Source organism: Colobus angolensis, unplaced genomic scaffold, assembly GCF_000951035.1.
Source record: "Colobus angolensis palliatus isolate OR3802 unplaced genomic scaffold, Cang.pa_1.0 Scaffold92, whole genome shotgun sequence".
NCBI lineage: Eukaryota > Metazoa > Chordata > Mammalia > Primates > Cercopithecidae > Colobus > Colobus angolensis.
This window is the reverse complement of record NW_012123154.1, coordinates 10,394,428-10,416,879: the sequence shown is the minus strand read 5'-3', so window position 1 is coordinate 10,416,879 and position 22,452 is coordinate 10,394,428. Positions and strand designations below refer to the sequence as shown.

The window sequence follows — 22,452 nt, the reverse complement described above, 5'->3', positions numbered from 1 at the left end:
AAGATGACAGAATCTGACCAAGACTAGAAGGAGAGGTTGCAATTTTTCATCAGATGAAAAATCCAGAGGATGTTTTCATTGTTGAGCTAAATGAACCTGCAAGTTTACGGTGCCCTCTAGGGCGGCCTACAGTGCCTTCAGGCGGGTAGCAGGAGCAACACAAAACTTAAAAGAGGTTTCCCTGCGGAGAAATTCCCCGGTCCAACTTACGTTAATGGAAAAAAGAAAACCCAACGGGTGGGTCAGCACCGGAAATGGGGGCGCCGGTTCGAGTAGCGGGGACGCGCACGCACCTTGCACGTCTCCGCCCCTCCTGCGGTTGCCAGGCAACCAGCTCCGGAAGTTGCGGGAGGTGCGTCCGCAGCGGGCGCCGCTAGCCAGCGGAAGATGGCGGAGGGCGGCGGGCCCGACTCCGGCGAGAAGGAAAGGAGGTCTTCCGGACCGCGGCCTCCGAGCGCGCGGGATTTGCAGGTGAGGTGAGCAGCTCGTGGAGGGAGCGCTGCGGTGGATGCGGGCTGGTGATGGCGCGGGCGGGGGCGAGTCGGAGGCCGCCTCTGGCCTCGGCGGAGCCTTTCGCTGACCCAATCTGGGGATGGAATCGTGATCCGGGGCCCGGTCTCGCCGAGGTCGGCGCTTAGCACTGTGATGGTCGTGGACACAAGTGCCCGAGCCTCCAGCGCTGGTGCTTCGTCTCCCTTCCACCCCAAGTACAATGTAAAAATAGCTATTCGTTTAGAATGACATTTTGCGGGTCAGTTGGTTGGTTCACGGGTTGATGCTTCCTTCTTGAGACTTACTCCAGAAGAAAGGTTGCTGTGGCCGCAGGGAAGTGGGCAATCACCTGAACAGTAATGATACGTGATTTGTTCTTTTTTGTCTTGGATGCTATTTCTGACTTGCTTACTTAAATATAAAAATGGTTCCATTTTATCAGGTGGCTTTTTCTTTTTAAGGGGTGAAGGAAAGCGATGCACGCTATGCCCATACAGCCTAGTTGTCTAAGCTATGGTCTTTAAAACATTGCACACAAGAAACAGGGAAACAAAAATTCGTAATGTTGTGTAGGACACTAGTATTAGCTAAATACTAGTGCACCAAATCCCGTTTTATCAGATACTAACGCCACTTTTCTCATTTTCGGCTTTTTTGTGTCTCATTATAAGATTATTGATATAATTTTAACAAGTAAATATCAGTAAGGAGATACTAAGGAGAATTTTGGTAGAACAGTTTTACTGTATTACCTTACAACCACACTTCATTCTAATGTGAACAAACCACCATCCATTGTAACATACTGCTGAGCTTTGGGAATGTGGAAATAAGGACATCAAATCCTTAGTCGGTGCTGAGCTCTACTGATGGCTATGTAAGTGTAAAAGACATTTCTACCTTTTGGAAACCTACAAATTTCTTTGGAGAAATAGGATATGAATACATTTAGCATAACATTTTAAGATGGAGTATGATTGGGTGCCAAAATAAGCAGTGCATAAAACGAAGAATTTGGAGACTGCAGAGATCAGTGTAAGTTTAGGAGGTGAACTCAATGTAGAATAGTTCCAGCTCACATAGTTGGTTCAGTAGTAGTAAACAGTATCAAGGGTTAGGAAGCTATTGTGTACCTCATCTTTCCTATTATAAACCCACATCACTGAGAGGGAGCATGGAGTTAGTAGTCCCACCAATTTTGGTTTGCCTCTTAGTCCTGCTACTTAGTAGTTTTGTGAACTTAGGAGAAAAGTCTTAACCTGTCTGATCCTCATATGTCTTCATTTGTAAACTGAGGAGGGTCAGGGTGCTGGTGCTGGTGTAAGGATTAAATAATGTTGTAAAGGGCCTATGCCAAATTCCTACATTATCCAGGTCAAGTTGTTGCTGGGCAAATATTTGGTTCCTTTTTCCTCAAAGGAGAAAGATGCTATAACTTTCCCTGACTAGTCACTTCTAATATCATTAAAGTTAATGCAGTGTGTAACTTAATGTCCTTTCCCTAATTTAAATCCATTTCTTCTTTTTATATGAAAAGTGAGAACAGCTTGGTTAATGACCACCTGATTCTTGGCAAATTATTTGCAGACTTAATCCAGTGGATCAAAATGTGATTAATGTTTGGAGATACTCTGGTAGATGTTGCTAATTGTGAGAATGCCTTCGTTTCCATCCTAAGTTATGATGGGGATTTTTTTTTTTCATCTTCTGTCTACTTCTGGTAGGTTAGGGCAGTAGGAAAATAACTGATTTCTTTATGAGTGTGATTTGGTGTATCAAGTACAGTATCTAAGTATTGATAATCTTTCCTTCAGAACTTAATATGAATGTGAAGAACTTGCAAAGAAACTTGAAAACAGCCAAAGGGATGACATATCAAGAAATAAAGTATGTATCAAAAGTTTAAAAGAATTAAATAATGTTCTTCCCAAATGGTATCTTGGATATTGATTATTTATAGATTATCTTGTTATGGTTAATCTAGACATGCTTATCTTAAAAGTTACCCAGTTCCTGCAGCTTTCAGTAGATATTTCTTACTTCTCTAACAGCTTGCTGTAAGAGTCTTTCAGAGTGAGTAAAGGGGCAACATATTACTAATTGGAACAAGCAGAATTACCCCTAAGTAAGTGTATCTTAGCCGCCATACAGTGTAGGGTTTCTCAGCATCTAAATCAGAAGGGAGTGTTCCAGGTACCACCAGAGAAGAGCTACAAGTTGCTTCCCAAAAGGCTTCCCAGCCTTGGGAGCCCCCAGGTTACAAACTGCACACTCGTAACTCTTTTTTTGCATATCAGAGTAGATTTTCATAGCTCCTTTCATCCACCTCAAATAAGGAAATGGTCAGTGGGAAAGTTAGAGGTGGGACTGTTAGTGGCAAAACTAAGCCCAAAACCTCATCAGTGTTAGATAGTATTTCTGAATTGCTTTCTCTTCTGGTGTCCCTCAGCTCATCCACACACAAGTTCATTAAGGTATTTAGTTGTATACTCTGTCCCAGTTTTGCTCCACATGTTATGTGTTTCTATATAGATTGGACGGGTAGGGAGTAAGAACAGCAGGGATAACTTCAGTATTACTAGGGTTAGGATTGGATTTGTTAGGATGGACTCAATAGTGGGCACTATAAAGGAGAAGAATTAAAATGCCTGATAACTGTTGCCACAAGGACCCTAATCCTATTGAATATCATTATTGTGTATTGTTGATTCTCTAGTGTGCGTCTATGACCTGGGAAGGCTTGTCAAAGATTGCTGGGCCCTACCCCAAAGTATGATTCACTGGTTCTAGAGTAGGGTTTAAGCATATGCATTTCCTACAAGGTCCCAGGTGTCTGTATAATAATCATTTATTACGGCTTCTAGAATTGGTTACTCTAAGGCTGAGAATTCCAGTACTTTTAATGCTATATACTTGATTTTCTCACCCAATTCCTTTGCTTTCAGGTTTCAAGTTCTTCACATTTCAAATTCTGGAGGAAAGATTATCAATACTTTACTTACATAGTTTACCCCCTGCATATTATTGAAACATTTTCTTAATAACATTTTGAGATTTTGTTGTTGTGTTAGTTTTGACCAGTACTTCAATTAATATTTATCAATTTAAATTATCATTTCCTTTTTTCATGTAGTATCGTCTGCTATGTTAACTAATATAAATTAAATTTCTTTGTAGTATTTACTAATGAACTTATGCCATATGGCATCAACTCCCTCTAAATACCACTCATTTTCTTCTAAGTTTTTAATGATGTACCATTAATAAGTAGGATCTTTCAGCCAAGTAGACTCTTCAATACCATTTTCCTCATATTCCTCTTTTGTTAATGTATGTTCCACATTCCATGGGGTCAGAGGCATTTTTGCTTTTTTAATTTATGTCACTAAAGAAAATTGTTATTTGATTGGAAGTATTTATTCAAATCTTGTTAAAGCAAAAAACATATAGCAAATATAACCCCAATTTAAAATCAATCTGTCTATATCTATTTCTGATTTGTTTATGTTATGTTCTTTATATAATTCAACGTGAATTTGTTGCCTTTTAGGTACAATATTAGAAACAATTTGAGAAACTTAAAATCTACTTGGGGAAATAAAACAGCAAAAGTACACAAGTAATGACAACATAATGCTTAATATGAATGTCATTGGGGTTTCACATGCTATGAGTATTTGAAAAAAGATATTAAGAAAATTAGAAAAGGTTTTGTGAAGGAGAGCTGAAATGGGCCTTTGAAATACAGATGACATTTTCACTGATGAGAATAGGAGTATCATAAAAGTAATTCATAAAGCTGACATAATCAACTCAGAAGGAAATCCATAAAATAATACTACTTTAAAGAAATTTCAGGGAGGTAAAATTTCTGAAAAGTTTTGTCCCTAGTCATCAGACTTTGTATGTGCATGTCTGTCTGTCTCTCTTCTGTCATTTGTTTGTTTTTTGTTTTGTTTTTTTTTGAGGGGATGGGATAATAAAGGACCATAAGGAGATACAACACTGTGGGAAGAAAAAAAAATCTTGGGGAAAAGGAAATACTGATAAAATCATTGCCAAACACTTAAGAATAATATCTTCTAGTGATGGAACACGTGCTTTGTGCTTTCCATACATTATTTAATCCTTCAAATGACTCTGTGGTGATTTTGTATAGGCATTTGAAGATGTGGTAACTAAGGCTGAGAGAAATTAAATAATTTGCCCAAGATCACACAGTAAGTGCCTAAGTTAGGATTTAAATTCAGTCCTTTTAGATTACCAAACACTTTTATGATTCAGATTTCTAGCAAATCTGGTACAAATATGAATGTTACTGAATGTGAGAGGGTAGGGGGAAAAAATTAGAAGTCTTTCATTTTGTTTTATTTGTGTATATTTTAAAAGTTGACTAAGAGAATTTTTAAAGAATTAATGTTGCCCCAGTGCCCTGTTCTTCTTGGAGGTAGTTTTCATATCATTTATGTGTCTAAAAGGAGCATTTTAATCTGTTTTGTTTTTGTTTTGGGTTTTTTTTTTTTTTTTTGGTTTTGGTTTGGTTTTTTTTTTTTTTTTAAAAAAAAAAAAAAAACCAAGAGATTATGGTAATGCCAATTATAATTGAATAGCCACAGGATCATTAAGGAAGGTTGTTGAGTTATCCAAAGATGTCAAAAGTCAGAAAAAATTCTATACAATACTGAAATATTGTATTACTTTTTAAAATTCCATTTCAAGAACAAATATAGTTTTATTTCATTTTGAAATAAACTATCCAGCCAATATCTAGAATGTATAATTTGGTAATACTGCTTTCTAAATAGTATATAAACCATATAAAATTTATGGTCTTGTATTGTTCAGAAACTTGTTTTCCTAAACAGGTTGAAATATATATGTTTGGTAGACTTTTAAATAGAATACTTCTGAAGTTGTTTTATGCGCTTGGAGTTTGAAAACTTGAATAGCTGAATGAAACTATTTTATGAGGTCTGATGAAAGAAGCTGACATTAGTGTGAATATCTTCAGGAATTCTTAAAAGAATTGCACCTGAATTTTAGGTTTAAATTTGAAAATGATTTGATACCTAAAACAGATTTTGACACTGTTGAATAGTTAATTGAAAATAATCAAGTAATTATTATAACTTAAAGTTATTCTAATAGATGTGGCATTTTGGTTAGTTCCGTAAAATGATGCGGTAAGTTTATCTCAGAAAGGAATCATCTGAAGCAGAAGCTTTTTTCATGAAAAGTCTTTACCACTCAATTTTAAGTTAATGTTCTATACATAACTTCTAGTTGTAGTTAAGAGGTTATTCCTAGTGTTATACTTTGTAACAAGCCTGTTATTATGTAGTTGGCCTTGGCAGAATTGTATGAAGATGAAGTGAAGTGCAAATCTTCCAAGTCTAATAGACCTAAAGCTGCAGTTTTCAAGAACCCACGGACACCACCTCAACGGTAAGTTTTATTTTGTTTTGTTGTAAAAAGAAATTACAATTCTTTCTAAAATTTTACTAACTTCAAATTGTTTTAAATGGCCTTTTTCAAGGTTTCTTCAGTAATTTTTAAAAATTATTATTCCAAGGGCAAGGCAGATTTGGATAAAAAAGAAAAGATTAATATCATTTAGGTACTATTTTAAGAACTTTTACAATCAGAAAGCTAAAAGAAACTTACGGAAAAATTACCTTAAAATACCCAATATTTTGGTAGGTATCATATTAAATTATATCCTGAATACTATTTTTCTTGGGCACAGTGGTTCTTTAATATTTTTTGAGTTGTGGGACTCATTAAGGGTCTGATGAAAGCTGTAGAATTCTCCTCTCAAAACAACTTGCCTGTACAAGTTTGTCATTCGTTTTTAAGAGTTTGTGTGTTTCTTGAAGCCACTCCATGGAGCCTCTGCAGGTCTTTTGTCCTCCATTTAAGAATCTATGATTTTTGAAGTCTGTCTCTTCCTCCTTTGGGTGATGATTCCTCCAGTGCGTGACATCCTAAATAGTATTTGTTGTTATTAAAATCCCTGAAGTATAAAAACAACCAACTATGAAGATTTAAGAGATGAGAATCAGGTGTATTTTATTGCTGTGAGTTTTCTTGTTGCCAGGAATATTTTCATTTACATCTTTTTAGTACTGTAAGTATCATCCCTGGGAAAGAAACGTCAATTTTCCCATTATATCTTATTCTCAGAAAGTCCATTTTATAAGTTTTCAATTCATCAAAAATCAAGACTAGTAAATACTGTGTTTATTTCACCTGTATTCATCAAGTTGTTAAAATGTTACATTGAACTTGTGTACACCTGTATTCTCTCTCTTTTTTACTCAACTGTTTGAAAGGAAATTGTAGCCATCATGACACTTCACTTCTAGATACTTCAGCATGCAGCTCCTAAGAAGAAGCACACACTTAAAAAATTGATAACACGGTACACCTTACAAAATTAATAATAATCGAGACGGGGAGTGTTGACTTATGCCTGTAATCCCAGCACTTTGAGAGGCCAAGGTGAGCAGATGACTTGAGGTCAGGAGTTCAAGACCAGCCTGGCCAACATGGCAAAACCCCATCTCTCCTAAAAATACAGAAATTAGCTGGGCATGGTGTTGCGGGCCTGTAATTCCAGCTACTTGGGAGGCTGAGGCACAGAAATCACCTGAACTTGGGAGGCAGAAGTTGCAGAGAGCCGAGATGGTGCCACTGTACTCCAGCCTCAATGATGGAGGAGGACTCTGTCTCAAAAAAAAAAAAAAATGAATAGCAATTCTATGATGCCATTTAATGTATAGTCTGTAGTCAGATATCTCTTATAGCTTTTTCTTTGGATTTAGGATTCAACCAAGGACATTGCATTGCATTTAATTATTCCTGTTTTGAATTTCTGAATACAGAGAATTCCCCCCACCTTTTTATTGTTGTTTTTAGCTCAGCTGCATAATCTAAAATTTATTATGTTGACTGTTTTAGAGAGTCTAGGCCAGATGTCTTATAAAATTTCTAACTTTCTAGATCACTGTTTCCTCATGATTCGATTTTTATTAGAGTTTCTGTCAAGGATGCTAGATAAGTGATATTGTCTGCTATTTATTACATGACAACAGGGGTCATAATTTCAGGGTTTTCCACCATTAGTGATATGTTCATTTGGTTAAGGTGCTGACCACCACAGCACTCCATTGTAGGATACTGTTTGTCCTTTGTAATCAGCAAGTTGGTATCTTGACACTGTTTGAACATCCTATTCTTTCATTTAATTCTTTATACATACAAAATACTGTGTTTTTAGCTGCTTCTTTAATTTGTATGTTTTCCCAAGTCTTGAAAGTACTTAATATATATCTGTGTACTTACATTTTACTCACCATTTGGCCACTGTTTCCCCAGTTTGAACATAAATTGAATGAATTAATATTCAAGTTCTTATCATAAGATTGCTGTATTAATATTTTCCTTGCTATTCAAATATAATCACTAAGATATTTCAGTGAAGGATTTTCTTTTATGCTGTCTGAAACAATGTCATCATTAATAGGTATAATTCAGTAATCCAGTTTTTAAGGATTTTGTGCCTCACATTTGATCTCTAGGATAATTTATCTATCAAAAGAACTGAGCTTCCTTAAAATATATAGGTTGAGACGTAAACTGTGTTGAATCTGTTTATAATACAATGTATAGCAAATTGTTTGCAGTCTTTTTTTCTAAGTATGATTTTTTCTAATGCTAAGTGTACACTTCCTTTGATTTCATATTCAATATCGAAATTTTCCCAGTTTCACTGTGTTTCTACGGATCTGTTTGGTACAGAAAACAGTGCTTATTTTCATGGTCCACCTCCTTTGGTCTATAGTTGAAATCAAAACAGTTATTGTCTCAGTGTCACTTTTAGCCAAGATAGTTTCATTATCTGAAACTCTGGACATAAGATGGTCTGTGTTTTTAATTTACAAGAGGAGTTACGTAATCTACAGAAAGACCCTTAGGATACAGTCTGATGCCTGTTTTGACATATTCATTCATGAAAAGTTACATATCACAATCAGAACTTAGATATGTCCTCTACAAGTCATTATATAGTAGTATCGCTTTGAGAATTAAATGAAATAAAGTGGGTAAGATGCCTAGCACAGAGTTGATACTTAGCTCGGCCTTAAGAGGATTTAAGATATTAGGAGTTAGATAAGCACAGAAGACAAGGGACAAAATTCCAGGAACAGAGAGTCACATAGTCAAAATGACCAGAGGAACCAGAAAAGGAACCAGCAGAACTTTAGTAGCTTAGTAGCAAATAAGGTTGGATAGATGGGGGTGCAGCCAGGGAGGCTTTCATAGGCACGTGACCTGTGCTATTGCACAACGCCCCATGCTTAGAAGGGCCCTGTGCTTGGAGTAATGCTTTGCTGTTACTGTTTTGAAATTCTTAATTGGTTTTGAAGAGGGGAACTTGCATTTTCACTTTGCACTGGGTGCCACAAATTATGTAGCCAGTTCTGGATACAACCTTGAAGACCAAGAAGATAAGTTGCAGCTGTGTAGAAGGCAGTGGAAAGTCAGTTCCTCTTTTAATAAAAATTTAACGACAAAACTATAGTACAGTGTGTTAAAGGCTTTGACTTGAGATAGACATATCTCAGTTATAATTTTTTTTGTTTTCATATAAGAAAATGGTTTTATTCCTAATTTTTAGTTCCCATACAGTTTACAGATACACTTTTACTCTGATAATACAGCTTTGCAAATAGCAAAGCCGTTGCTCTGACACCCATAAATACAGGTGAGGAGACAATTAACATCCACTAATGTTTCTCTGCATATTCTTTTAATGTCATTTTGTAAAAAACAGTTGCAGATAGGCTACATAATATACGTAGGCAAAAAGGCAATTAAGTGAATCTCTTGAAACACTAAATGTATAATAAACAGCGTATTATCAACATTTACATGATTCACATCAAAATGATAATATCCTAAAACGTATTCCTTTTAAAGGATAGATTTATCAATAAAATATTACATATCTTTTAATACTCTGGTACAGTACTTCATATACTGCAGGAAAATTAATTGTAGGTCTAGTCATTAGCTTAATCAGGAATTCCTTTCCCATTAGCTTTTATTAATAAAAGAATCACAATTAGGTCGTAAACAGGCAAATTATTAATTACATGATTTGAGGCTTAGAATAAAAACTGTCAAAATTAGTTTGATATACAGCAAAGTTACACGACCCACTAAAACCAACTGTTAAATAGTTTTTGCCTTGTGTGAACTGCCTGTAGTGAAAAAGGAACAAATTTTTAATGAAAGATACAATAAACTATATTTTGGAACTTTTTAAGAGGAAGAAGGAAAAATATTTCAACAAAATTAAGGGCAAATACAGATCCTAACAAAGGCATTCTGACATCAGGGAGGCCATGTGCTTGCCATATGTAAAACTTGACTCCCCCAACAACATACAGAAAATAAAAACTGCACTGGCTTTGTAGTTATGTCTACAGTCTAAGTTTCCCTTACGGGTACTAAGCTACAACAAAACACAGTTGCAAACCTTTCCACATCCCCCTGTACTAAAAATAACTCAAGGCATTATTAGTTCTTAAAATCCCCAATAAAATAACCTCTAAAAACTGTCTTGACCATTTTCATGACTGTTTCCCTGAAGCAACTGGGCTCTTTAAAGAGTGCACACACACCAAGAAAGTCCTACATGTTTTCTCATCCCCATTTAACCACATTTGAAAAGACCTTGATTTCAGTGGGAGAGATGACCGTAAGTTTCAGGAGGGCCACACACTAGACATGAAGCGCCTTTCAGTTTTATTTTTTTTTTTTTTTAAGTTATTAAGACTGTGAAATGTCTTTTTTTTAAACCCCAATACCTTGTGCCAGATAACTCTTTTACCCCAAAATATAAAATCCTATGCTTATAATTTTAAAATCCTCAGTGAGCTCTGGAATATTGTGCATATTTAATACCCACCAGCTACCTAGAAGTAGACGGCATCTGTGTATTTGTCACACCGACTTTCCAAAGAACCTGATTCACCCATCACTGATTGCTCTGGCCCTGGGCTGTCTTGACTTCTTCAGAAACCACCTCTTTGGAACTTTAATTTCCACAGCTTTTTTTTAAACCTGCACCTTGAGCTTTCTCCATCATCCCAGCCTGCCTGCCTGATGCCATCCCATGTAAAGTAACCTCATCTGAGAACTTGCAATCACCTTTGACCAAACACATGATAAGCCTTAGCAACCTAGGAACTATGATAACTCTGGCCTTGGCCTGAGTTTACATAAGAACATGATGGTTTGCTGACCTTGTGGAGGGAAATCTAAATGAAATCAATATAACAAACAAAGCTGGCCAGGATCAGTATTTCCATTCTGAGTATAAAAGCAACTGATCTCAAGAAGCAGGCAGAGATGTTAATGCAGGAGATATATTTGTACAATCAAAGTCTTGTGTACTGGTGAAGGACTTTACCCGCAAAGTCAAATTGAAACAAAACCAAAGCAAAATGGAGAATGAGTCAATGTCACAATGCAATGAAAAGAACAGGATTCAAGCTTCTTGCTGCAAGTACTGAACTGGAGTCTTTTTCTTTACAAGTTTGACTGGAAGACAGCAGTCATGATATTTCCCTAATAAGAGAATACCTTTAGGCCACACCTGTGTTCTGAAGCAATTCAAAGTTCAGTGAATATTGGGGTGCGGCGGTAGGGGCTGATACACATTTTGTCAGTGAGAATAGCAGCCAAACTAACTCAGAGTTTTAAGAGACTGAGAGACCTCAGAAAGGAACTACTACCAGGGCTGGATCTAGGCCTTCCTTTCAGGAGCCAAAGTCAGAAGAATCCAAGGAGACCGTAACTTCACGGCAAAGATGCCATAGCATTTTATTACTGTCACAAAAGTCAACCAATGATATTTTCATTGAAATATCCACACTGAATGATGATTCAACATATGAGACAAAGAGGGATGGCTTTGGAGAAGGCACTTAAGGTGGAACATTAGCAAATCTTACCATTTGGGTAAAACAAAAATGAGCTCTTTCAGCCTTGCTGGAGGCCTGTTAGGGCTGTTCTTTCTCACTGTGGCCTGACTAAAAACCAGTGGCATCAAGAAAGAGTCACATTTCGCAAGTCTGGGGGTGCCCCAGTGGATGGTGCTGCTCTCAAAAGCCCTGTGTCCCTAAACACATCCATCCTCACAAGATCAGTTTCTACAAGTGCTGGTTCCAAAAATAGGCTCAGGATTGGCAGAAATCATTCAGGAAGCTTCTTGAAGCTTTATTTCTCAGTCTGACTTTCAGCTTGTCTCAGCTACTGTAAGCAGCTTTGGCTTCCCAAGGTCACTAGCAACTTCTACTTTTGCTAATATCCTTGGTTTTCCATGTCACTGGTTGTGACTATCTGTTAGATTAGTGGCCCCCCAATTAACTGCACCTCCACTTCACACTCTTTTTTTGAATCTGGGCTGGGCATGTGACTTGTTTAGTAAGTAGAGGGCATACTCCAGCTCTCTTCTGATTAGAAAAAGTCATCATCATCATTATCATCAATAGAGGGCAGTAGAAGGGAAGCTGCGACAATTTTGGACTTCAGTCTTCAGAAGGCCTGGCCACTTCCGCTGTTGAGCTCTTGGGAGCTCTGAGGTGCATGTCAGAGGTCTAGCTACCTGCCAGCCAGGCCACTGAAAGATACTACACGAAGAAGGAGAGACACAGGACTGCAGGCAGAGAGAAGCCCAGCCATCCCAGTCTCTGGGCCAACCTGCTGACCACATGAGTGGCAGCCTGCAGGCTGGCAGAAGAACAGCCCAGCTGAGCTCAACTCAGATTGAAAACAGTTGGGGGTGCAGTTTTTTTTGTTTTTGACGCAGAGTCTCTCACTGTCGCCCAGGCCAGAGTGCAGTGGCGTGATCTCAGCTCGCTGCAAGCTCTGCCTCCTGGGTTCATGCCATTCTCCTGCCTCAGCCTCCTGAGTAGCTGGGACTACAGGCGCCCAGCTAATTTTTTCTATTTTTAATAGAGACAGCGTTTCACCGTGTTTACCAGGATGGTCTCGATCTCCTGACCTCGTGATCCACCCGCCTGAGCCTCCCAAAGTGCTGGGATTACAGGCGTGAGCCACTGCGCCCGGCCAGGAGTGGGTTTTTTTTTTTTAAGACACTAAAGTTTTAGGGTAAGTTTGTCAGCAACATTTGACAACCAAAAACACTGGTTATTCATAGATACCTTTTTTCTAAGTAGAAGACAGTTACTCAAATGCAAAGAAAATATGGCAAAAGTTTTTCCACCACAACTTTCTCAGTCAACAGCCTAACTATAATTGGTCATCGGCTGGGGAAAAAAAAAAGCCACACCTCTTAATTCATAAATATCCATGATTCTTTTTCTATGACTCTTTAATGCCAGTGCAAAGGTAGCCTAGTCAACTTCTGACAGTCTCAGGCACTGGCTTAATTCTCATTTGGCCAAAAATAGAAGCCATCAAAATGAATTATCCACTATTGGATACATGATGGTAAATGAGATTATTCTCACTTTTCTAGGACATTGTTACTTAATTTTCCCAAATCATTTCTTCTTATCCCCCACAATGAGGAAAAACAAATTAAACTGGTTAAGGTTATAAAAAGAAAAATAAAAAGCCTATTACTAGAATTTGAATCTAGTAATTCTAATTTGAATAGAATTTGAAATTGTGTGAATATAGCACACAATTTAACTGCTTCCTCAATTTAAAACAAAATTCTATAAAATGTTGTCTACATTGTGGAGATGATTTCTTCTTGTCTGAGGAAATGAGTAATTGGGAAGCAGGTATCGTTGAGTTAAAATACAGTGATCTTTAAATGGTTTCAAATTTTGCTTATCAAAAGGTAGTCAGCCACAGTGCAAGCCTTCCAAATCCAAATTCGGTCTTCACATAAACTTCCTTGCGAAAGTTTGATCTTTTTAGGGAGAGGGTGAAAGTCCACATCTATTTCTGTGCTGAAGTTTTGGCAGGTTTTCTCATCTGAAACTCTTCTGCTGTTGCGTCAGGCCCATGTTTTCATGGACTCTAGTGCTGTCTTCTCTCATTTCTCCACAGCGTGGCATTGGAGTACAAGGTGGAAGGGAGCTCTGATCTCCACTCGTCTGGTCCGCTAGAGAATACTTAATATTTGTATATTCCTGCCCTTTCTTCTTGCTTTTCTGCTCTTCAATCCTGCGCTGTAGTGTTTCAATATAATGCTGGACCGCCATATAGATAAACCGGTACTGTGCTTCTGTCTGGACCATCCCTGACCTCAGAGACCGCACCATCTGGATGGTTTTGGGAACGTCAATGTCGCAGTCAACACCTTTCTCTCTGATGATGTCAATTAGAATATCAATCACAATGTATGTCCCTGTCCAGCCAATTCCAGCACTGCAGTACACCACGACCAGCCCTGCATCCATGATGCTCTCCGGCTTATAGTGCACCTCCTCCAGGAAGTCTAGCATGCTGCCGGGGTCAATGAGCACTCCGTGGTCTGCCCAGGTCCGAAAGTGGTATTGCCAGACCGTTCTCTCCATATTCCCCTGTCCAGCCTTTGAAAGTTTAAGTTCTCTTAGCGTATATTCATGAGCGGCGCTTTTTTTAACGTTCCTAACCCGCATGATGCCATATTCTTTTAGAGCATACTCATCAGGCCAGTATTTGACACATTTACTCTTTCCTCTCTCCACTTCTTTCATTGTCATGACAATCACTCGGGAGTTTTCTTGGAACACCTTCCGCCAAAAGTCGTTCACCATGTTTTGCAGGCAGCCTTGTGTGGCAGTGTAACTCTTTGTGGGCTTTGAATTGTTACACTTGGTTTCAAATTCAGGCATGATGATATTTGCATTGATGTCATCTGAAACAGGCTCATTGGGATCACCATCATGTAGAACAATCCTTGTATGATCAAAGGGCAGGATGTTTTTATATCTGTTTTTGTTTTTGTCTTCTTGCCTTTGACCCTCTTTGGGCTGTAGAGAAGTTTGCATTCCTGTTGTTGTAGTGTCTCAAATTCTTCTCAAAAGCCTTGTTTGACTTTATCTGTGGTCTCAGCTAATTTGCTTAGTTCTCAAACTGCTTTCTATTTCAGCAGCATTTATAAGAGTCGTGGTAAGGGGCTACAACATCTGTATGTATACGAGTCGTGGAAAGGGGCTACAACATCTGTCAAAGAATCAAACCGTTGTCCTCCACCAACATCGTATTTCAGTTCCTGACAGCAGATCATAACATGGGTCACTTTAGTCTTGCCGTTATTGCTCTCCCCTTTGTCATCACCGGTGCACACAGAGAGAACAGAATCTCCAAGTTGGCTCTGGCTCGCTCGTACAAGAAAACTACCATGTTTTCCTTTTTCAGTTAATAATTTCCCTTCTTCTTTCCCAGAGAGGTGTCCATGAAACCACCTTTCAGAGGTAGGATCTGCACAGTTCAGAGGATATTTAAGCTCAATAACATCTCCATTCTTCTCTTTTAATTGCCTGTGATGTTCTATGTAATACTGGACCAACTCAGCCAAAGTGGCAAATTTCTCCCCTCCATACGGGTCATGGAAATCACCAGTGTTCTGAATCTTTTTATTTATTTGCTTGTTTATTTATTTATTTTTGAGACGGAGTCTCGCTCTGTCGCCCAGGCTGGAGTGCAGTGACACAATCTCAGCTCACTGTAAGCTCTGCCTCCTGGGTTCATGCTATTCTCCTGCCTCAGCCTCCTGAGTAGCTGGAACTACAGGCGCCTGCCACCACGCCCAGCTAATTTTTTCTATTTTTAGTACAGACGGGGTTTCACCATGTTAGCCAGGATGATCTTGATCTCCTGACCTTGTGATCCACCCACCTTGGCCTCCCAAAGTGCTGGGATTACAGGCGTGAGCCACCGCGCCTGACCCAGTGTTCTGAATCTCGATGTGGGTGACAGCTCCATTTCTTCTAACGGAAAGTGTGAAGTCTCCAGGGTTACTTTTACTAGCCCTTGCCAAAAAACTGCCATCAGCTCCTCTTGTCAACAGTAGGTTTTCTGCCTCCACCCCAGTGATATTTGAGTGAAACCATCTTTGCAATGTTGTGTTCCTCCTGCCCTCCGGCTCTGTGATGGACCCACTCCTTGCTCAGGCTCCGCTGGGCTCGGTCACATCAGGCTGGCCCGAGGGAGACCCGCTCAGGACCAGACGTGGGACAGAGCCAGCCGGCTGTGCACAGACCTCACTCCAAGCTTGGGGATCCTGGAGACTGCAGCCGCCCCCTGGGCTGACTCGCTCCTCCTCCTTGTAATTTTTTTTTTCTCTGTCTTCTAATAAGGTTTTGCCAATTGGCAAGTTATTTAAACTTCTTCAGTCTTAGTTTTCTTACCTGTAAAATAGGAATAATACCATTGTTAGGAGGGTTAACTAAACACATAGTCATCCCTTGATAAATGTTAGCTATTACTATTCATTTAGGAAAATAGGACTGGCAATACTATATAAAGTTAATGATGATGGGGAGAACAGGATAAAGAGGGAAAGAAATCAAGACAGAAACAATTGAGGTAAACTAAGGAATGAGGTAAACAATTTTGGATTCAAGGCCAAGGACGGTGGCTCATGCCTGTCATCAGCACTTAGGGAGGCAGAAGCAGTGCACATCGTTTGAGCTCACGAGTTCAAGACCAGCCTGGGCAACAGGGCTTAAACCCCATCTCTACAAAAAATAGCCAGGTGTGGTGGTGCACACCTGTAGTCCCAACTACTCGGGAGGCTGAGGTGGCAGGATAGCTTGAGTCCAAGAGGTGGAAGTTGTAGTGAGCCAAGATCACGCCACTGCACTCCAGCCTGGGCAGTAGAGTCATATGTAGTCTCAAAAAATATATAAATAAAATAAATTTTGGATTGAGGTAGTGTCAGTGGAATGGAGAGAAAAGGGTGAAATTAATGCAGGATATTTTCAAGGTGTTTATTATAGAAATGTAATGACATGGCATATAGGGAGTAAGCCAGTGGGAAAGAGAGAAAACTTAAATGTTTTAAATTTGGGATGCAGGAAAAAGTATGATTGTTAATGGGAGGGCTTATGTGTGGAAATAGCTTCAGTTTTGGAGATGAACTTGATTAAAGTAGAACTATCTGGCAGGTGCTTTTAAATTCAACACTGGACCATAAGTGAGTGGTAAAAGCATATATTTGAGAGTCATCCGTATAGAAGAGGTTATCTTTGGTGGTGGATAAATATTTTGATGATCAAATGAGCTTAAATAGAGGGGAATTGAAGTCCAGGATATAGGCATATTTATGTAAGAGGAGGAGGAAGAAATGCAATAAAATAGAGAAGGAGATGTTGGATCCCACTGGGCAAAGAAACAAGCAATTTTGGTATGATGAAAGTCCAGGAGAGAGTTCAACTATGAAACGACGGAAGGGAGAAGAAGGATAGGCTCAAGAGGATCAAATGTTTCAGAAAGTGGGTAGTAACTGAGGAAAGTCTTTTGTGTTTGGCAATGAGAAGATAACTCAGAACCTTTGAGAATTCAGTAGCAAACCTTGAGATTCAGTAGCAAAATGGGAGCAAAAATCTTACCACAGGGAGTAAATGCATGGGAAATATGGGCACCAGTCACAGTCGATATGTTTAAGGTTTGGGTAGTCATCATTAGAAGCTAAAAAGATTGAAACCGCCCAACTCTTCTGAAGTTGGGAACATTATCAGTGGGTAACCCCTATCACCATTTTCATTCAACTTGTACTGGAGGTTTTAGTCAGCACAATGAGATGAGAAAAACAAAAGTATACAGATTGGAAATAAATAAAATAAAGCTCAATGTGTGCAATGACGTAATTGCATACAAAGAAAACTATGAAAGACTCTGGTTCTTTTTCTGATTCCTCTGGTCTTTTTGATTTTTTCCTCCTATGTACCTGTTCTTCTTCACTCCTAAAATTTTGTTCCTTCTGTGTTTATCTAAGTCCTAATGTCCTAAGTCCTTTTAAGGCCCAGCCCAGTACCAATTCTGTACTAGGCATCTTTTATTCCTTTTCATTTATATTTAATTAGTTTGAATGAGTATAGAGAATTACTTCAGCAATCAGTAAATATCGTTGCCTCAAATATTCACGAAGAATTAAAGTTGAGGACTTACACTGCTGGATGCAAAGACTTATTGTAAAGCTGCAATAGTTAAGAGAGTAAGAACTGACAGTAGACCATGGACCAAAATAAGAGAACTCAGAATCATAGACACACATAAATAGCAACTTGATTTATGACACTGCAAAGCAGTGAGGGACAGAATTTCATTATGTGGTACTGGGACAAATGGACATTTATATGGAGGAAAAACAGTTCTTGTCCTCTACCTTACACCACATACAAATGTCCGTTGCATATGGGTTGTGGATCTAAATACAAAAATTAAAGCAATAAAATTTCTGGAAGAAAATAGAATATCTTTATGACCTTAGAGTAGGCAAAGATTTCAAATAATAAAAACCATTAACCATAAAGGAGATAGGAAATCATTTGCTATGACTGATTTTTACAGTAAGGTCTTTCTCACTAAGACTGAGATAAAAAGGAATGATTATTCACTTTGCCAGATTAGAGATGTGGAAAGCCTTGAAGGTGACTTCTGTTCCTCATTTCCAGGGCACTCCAGAGAGGGGAGGAGTGTTACAGCAGCAGACAGCTGCAGCAGGAAGCATTGCTTTGCTTTGCTTTTCTGTGTTTGTCGTAGCTACCTAAAATAATCTGCTTCTAACACTAAGGCTTGTCTTAAAAGCCAACTAGGGCAGTGTTCAACCTTGCTTGCTACCCTGGACCCTTGAGTGTAAGCTTGAGAGGAAGGCTTCCATAGGCTCCTGCTCTAGATAAATTTGGACCCAGTGTACTTCTCCAGAGCACTGGCAGGATGAAGCCCCACCTCCACCTTCTGCAGTTTGTAGGGTTTAGTAGGGTTCTCCTGGTGTCTTCTTGTTCTCCATCCTGATGGATCTTTTCCTTCCTTTACTGCAAAGTGAGAGCTGGTCTGTTCTTTCCTCTATCTTACTCAGTTTTGCATATATTCTAATTTAGGAGAAAGCCTTGAAGGTGAATTCCGTTCCTAGTCTCCAAGGCAGATATAATTTCCCTCGTTGTTTTGTTCTGTGTGTCAGTTCAATGTGAATTTGGGACTGAATTGGAGAGTTATAAGTATTTCAACAAATGAGGTTTGATTGTCTTCTTACCCTGGAAGTCTCCATGTTGATACTTCATTGCTTATAGTTTCTGATATTCTTGATAGAAAAAATCTTGAAAGATAAAAGTAAGTTATTAATCTTATGTGAAGGTAATTTTTGTGTTTCCTAGGACCATTTATGAAGTTGGAGTCAAAGTAGAAATTGGTCGCCAAAAAATTAGTCTAAATTATTTACTTTTAACAAACACAGGGGGTTATAAGGGAGTAGGTCTCTTTTAAATCCAGAAATCTCTGAAAAATAAATCCTCTATAGATAACCCTTTAGTTTAGAATTAGCTGTTTATACTGTCTAAAGCTAGAGATCTCATCACTAACTAGGTCTCTACTGAGTGTGGCCTTCTTAGGGAGAAGGGACTATCTTTTGATTGTTGACACTGCTTTCCCTTCTACATCAGAAGTGCTGAATTCGTGAATGAGATGTATGTGATAAACAGTTACAGAAGGCTGAGGGATCAGCAGGCAAGCCAGTTATCACACTGGAGCCTGAACTTGCCCTTAGAATCAATCTCTGCAAACTCATTAAGAAAATATGTGATCTGTTTCCTATTCTTTTCCTTAATCCCATTTTAAAAATTAAATATTCTCATAGAAGTCAAAAGAATGCCTCTTTTTAAATACTTTTATTTTCATAAGAGTATGTAGCTTTTTACTTTAGTTTATGTCTGTTATCCTAAGTTTTTATTGATGAACTGAAATGTTTAAAGGTTTTACTCAAGTGAACATGAATACAGTGGATTAAATATAGTTCGACCTTCAACTGGGAAAATTGTGAATGAACTTTTCAGAGAGGCAAGGGAACATGGGGCTGTCCCTCTGAATGAAGCCACAAGAGCTTCAGGTGATGATAAATCTAAGGTCAGTGAAACTAAATACACTGTTTTTATATTTTACCTCCTCTTTCATTTTTATATTATTTGCAAACATTGTTTTTCTAATTGTATATTTGTTTTAAATATTTGTTTCATATTTATAAAATTATTTCTATTAATGATTGAAAGTTGAGACAATTTCTTACATTTCTGAACAACTTTTTAATTTACCTTTTAATTATGAAATAATGAAATAATTAGTAGAGTCACAGGCATTTGCAAAAAGAATACAGGGAGGTTTCATGTACCTTTCACCTATTTTCCCCCAACGGTTACGTTTTACATGATTATAGTATAATATGAAAGCCAGGAATTTGGCATTTCTCTGTGTCTGTGTCCTTTTATCACAGGTGTAATCACCCAGCTGAAGCTCTCCTTCATAGCCTACCCATTTGCACTCACACCCACCCCATCTCTCCTGCCATCCCTAACCTCTAGCCAATACTGGTCAATTGGGTTTTCATCTCTATAATTGTATCATGTTAAGAATGTTACACCGGCCAGGTGTGGTGGCTCATGCCTGTAGTCCTAGCACTTTGGGAGGCCAAGGTGGGCAGATCACAGTTCAAGACCAGCGTGGCCAACATGGTGAAACTCCTGTGTCATACAAATGGAGTCATACAGTATGTGACTTTTTGGAATAGCTTTTTTCACTCAGCATAATGCCTTTGAGATCTATCAGAGTTATTGCTTATATCACAACTTTGTTCCTTTTTCCTGAGTAGCATTTTATGCTCTAGATATACCACAGTTTAACCATTCATTTATTGAGGGATATTTTAGTTTCCAGCTTTTGACTGTTACAAATAAAGCTGCTGTGAGCAATTGGGTACAGGTTTTTTTTACTGACATGTGGTTTTATTTCTCTGGGATAAATGCTCAGAAGTGCAATTGATAGGTCATACATTAAGTGTATGTTTAGTTTAAGAAACAGCCAGACTATTTTCCAGAGTGGTTGTGCCATTTTGTATTCCCACATATATGAGAGAGCAAGTTTCTCTGCATCCTTTTCAACATTTAGTATTGTCACTATTTTTAATTTTAGCCATTTTGATGGGTGTGTGGTGATAACACACTGTGGTTTTATTTGATTTCTCTAATAACTAATGATGTTAATTTGCATTTTCCTAATGGCTAGGGATGATCATCTCTTCATGTGCTTCCTTGCCATTATCTGTATTGTTCTTTTCAAGGAAATATCTCTTCACTAACTTTTCCCATTCTCTAATTGGATTATTTTGTTACTGTCGAATTTTGAGAATTCTTTGTATATTTTAATAGGTATGGGTCCTTTGTCAGTTAAATGGTTTGCAAATATTTTCTCCCAGAATGTCATTTGTATTTTTATCCTCTTAGCAGGGTTTTTCACTAGGCAAAGGAAATAAACTTGGATAAAGTCCAATTTATTCCTTTTTTTTTTTCTTTTATGGATCATGCTTTTGCTGTATTATCTAAGAACTTTTCACTTAACTGTAGGTCCCAAATATTTTCTCCCTTGTTATCTAGAAAAATGTTACAGCTTTACTTTTAAAGCTATGGTCTATTTGAATTTTTTGTATAAGGTGTGAGGTTGACACCCGAGTTTATTGTTTTGCTTATGGATATCCAGTTATGGAAGTGACTAGTTTTTTTAAATTTTTTTTTCTTTTTTAGACAGGGTCTTGCTCTGTTGCCCAGGCTGGAGTGCGGTGGCGCGATCTCCGCTCACTGCAAGCTTCACCTCCCAGGTTCACGCCATTCTCCTGCCTCAGCCTCTGGAGTAGCTGGGATTACAGGTGCCTGTCACCACACCCGGCTAATTTTTTATATTTTTAGTAGAGATGGGGTTTCACCGTGTTAGCCAGGATGGTCTCGATTTCCTGACCTCGTGATCCGCCCACCTCTACCTCCCAAAGTGCTGGGATTACTGGCATGAGCCACCTCTATACAGCTTTTATAATTGTTATCATCTGACATAATATTGATATACTAAAGACCAACAGTTACGTGTCTTTTGTGGTATAATTTCATACATTCTTGTAAGTAGCATTTCTCATCCTGGAATTTCTCCTTCAAAATCATTTGGGGAGGTTATCTAAACTACCTGATGGCTTCGGGTATTATGGTTCAATAGATTTGGGATATGCCTAGGAACGTGTCTTTTAAAAAAGCCTCTATGGTAATTTTGACATCCATTGTTGAGAACCACTGCTCTAATGAAACTTAAATTTTGGTTTTCATTTCGTTATTCGTCAATGGTTTAAAATTATCTTTTAGTCAAGTCTTATGGTAATTTTGGTTCTTGAAGGTTCCCCAATATGAGCCACTTTGGCTAATTAGAATTCATGTAGCTTTAAAATACATATCACATAATAACTTTTTGCTGAATAATCCTTTGTGAATTTTAACTCATTTGCTATGTATTTTAGTCATTTACAGGTGGAGGATACAGATTGGGTAATTCCTTTTGTAAGCGGTCTGAATATATCTATGGAGAAAATCAGCTGCAAGATGTAGGTACAATAATCAAAATGAAAAAGTATAAATAGTTGCTTCTAGTTACTAAAACTGTTGGTTTTAAAATTAAGAATTGATAATAAAAATATAATATTTTTGTTACTTTTTACAACATGGGTTAAAAGGACCAATGATGTGTGAGTTTTCAGTCTCGATTTTTATGTTTTGTGTCACAATTATGCCTTGCACTTAGAGATATGTAACTATTTGTTGAAAGAATGTGTGATTCATTGTCCATATGAATTTGCAGCCAGGCGTGGTGACGTGCATCTGGAGTCCCAACTACTCCAGAGGCTGGGGTAGGAGGATCACTTGAGCCCAGAAGTTCAAGGCCAGCCCGGAAAACATAGCCAGA

At 38.2% G+C, this 22,452-nt stretch overlaps 1 protein-coding gene and 1 pseudogene across 1 annotated transcript in view; one reads left to right on the top strand and one right to left on the bottom strand.

Annotated features, from left to right (window-relative positions):
• The first annotated feature begins 265 nt into the window (after positions 1–265).
• UBXN2B (UBX domain protein 2B) overlaps positions 266–22,452 on the top strand; it is a 39,921-nt gene continuing 17,734 nt past the window's right edge. Inside the window, exons 1-4 of the mRNA XM_011931958.1 lie at positions 266–471; positions 5,834–5,937; positions 19,437–19,587; positions 22,010–22,093. Of these exons, the coding sequence (XP_011787348.1) occupies positions 388–471; positions 5,834–5,937; positions 19,437–19,587; positions 22,010–22,093 (423 nt within the window). The 5' untranslated portion in view covers positions 266–387. The remainder of the gene's footprint in view (positions 472–5,833; positions 5,938–19,436; positions 19,588–22,009; positions 22,094–22,452) is intronic.
• LOC105504494 lies at positions 13,509–17,148 on the bottom strand (annotated as a pseudogene).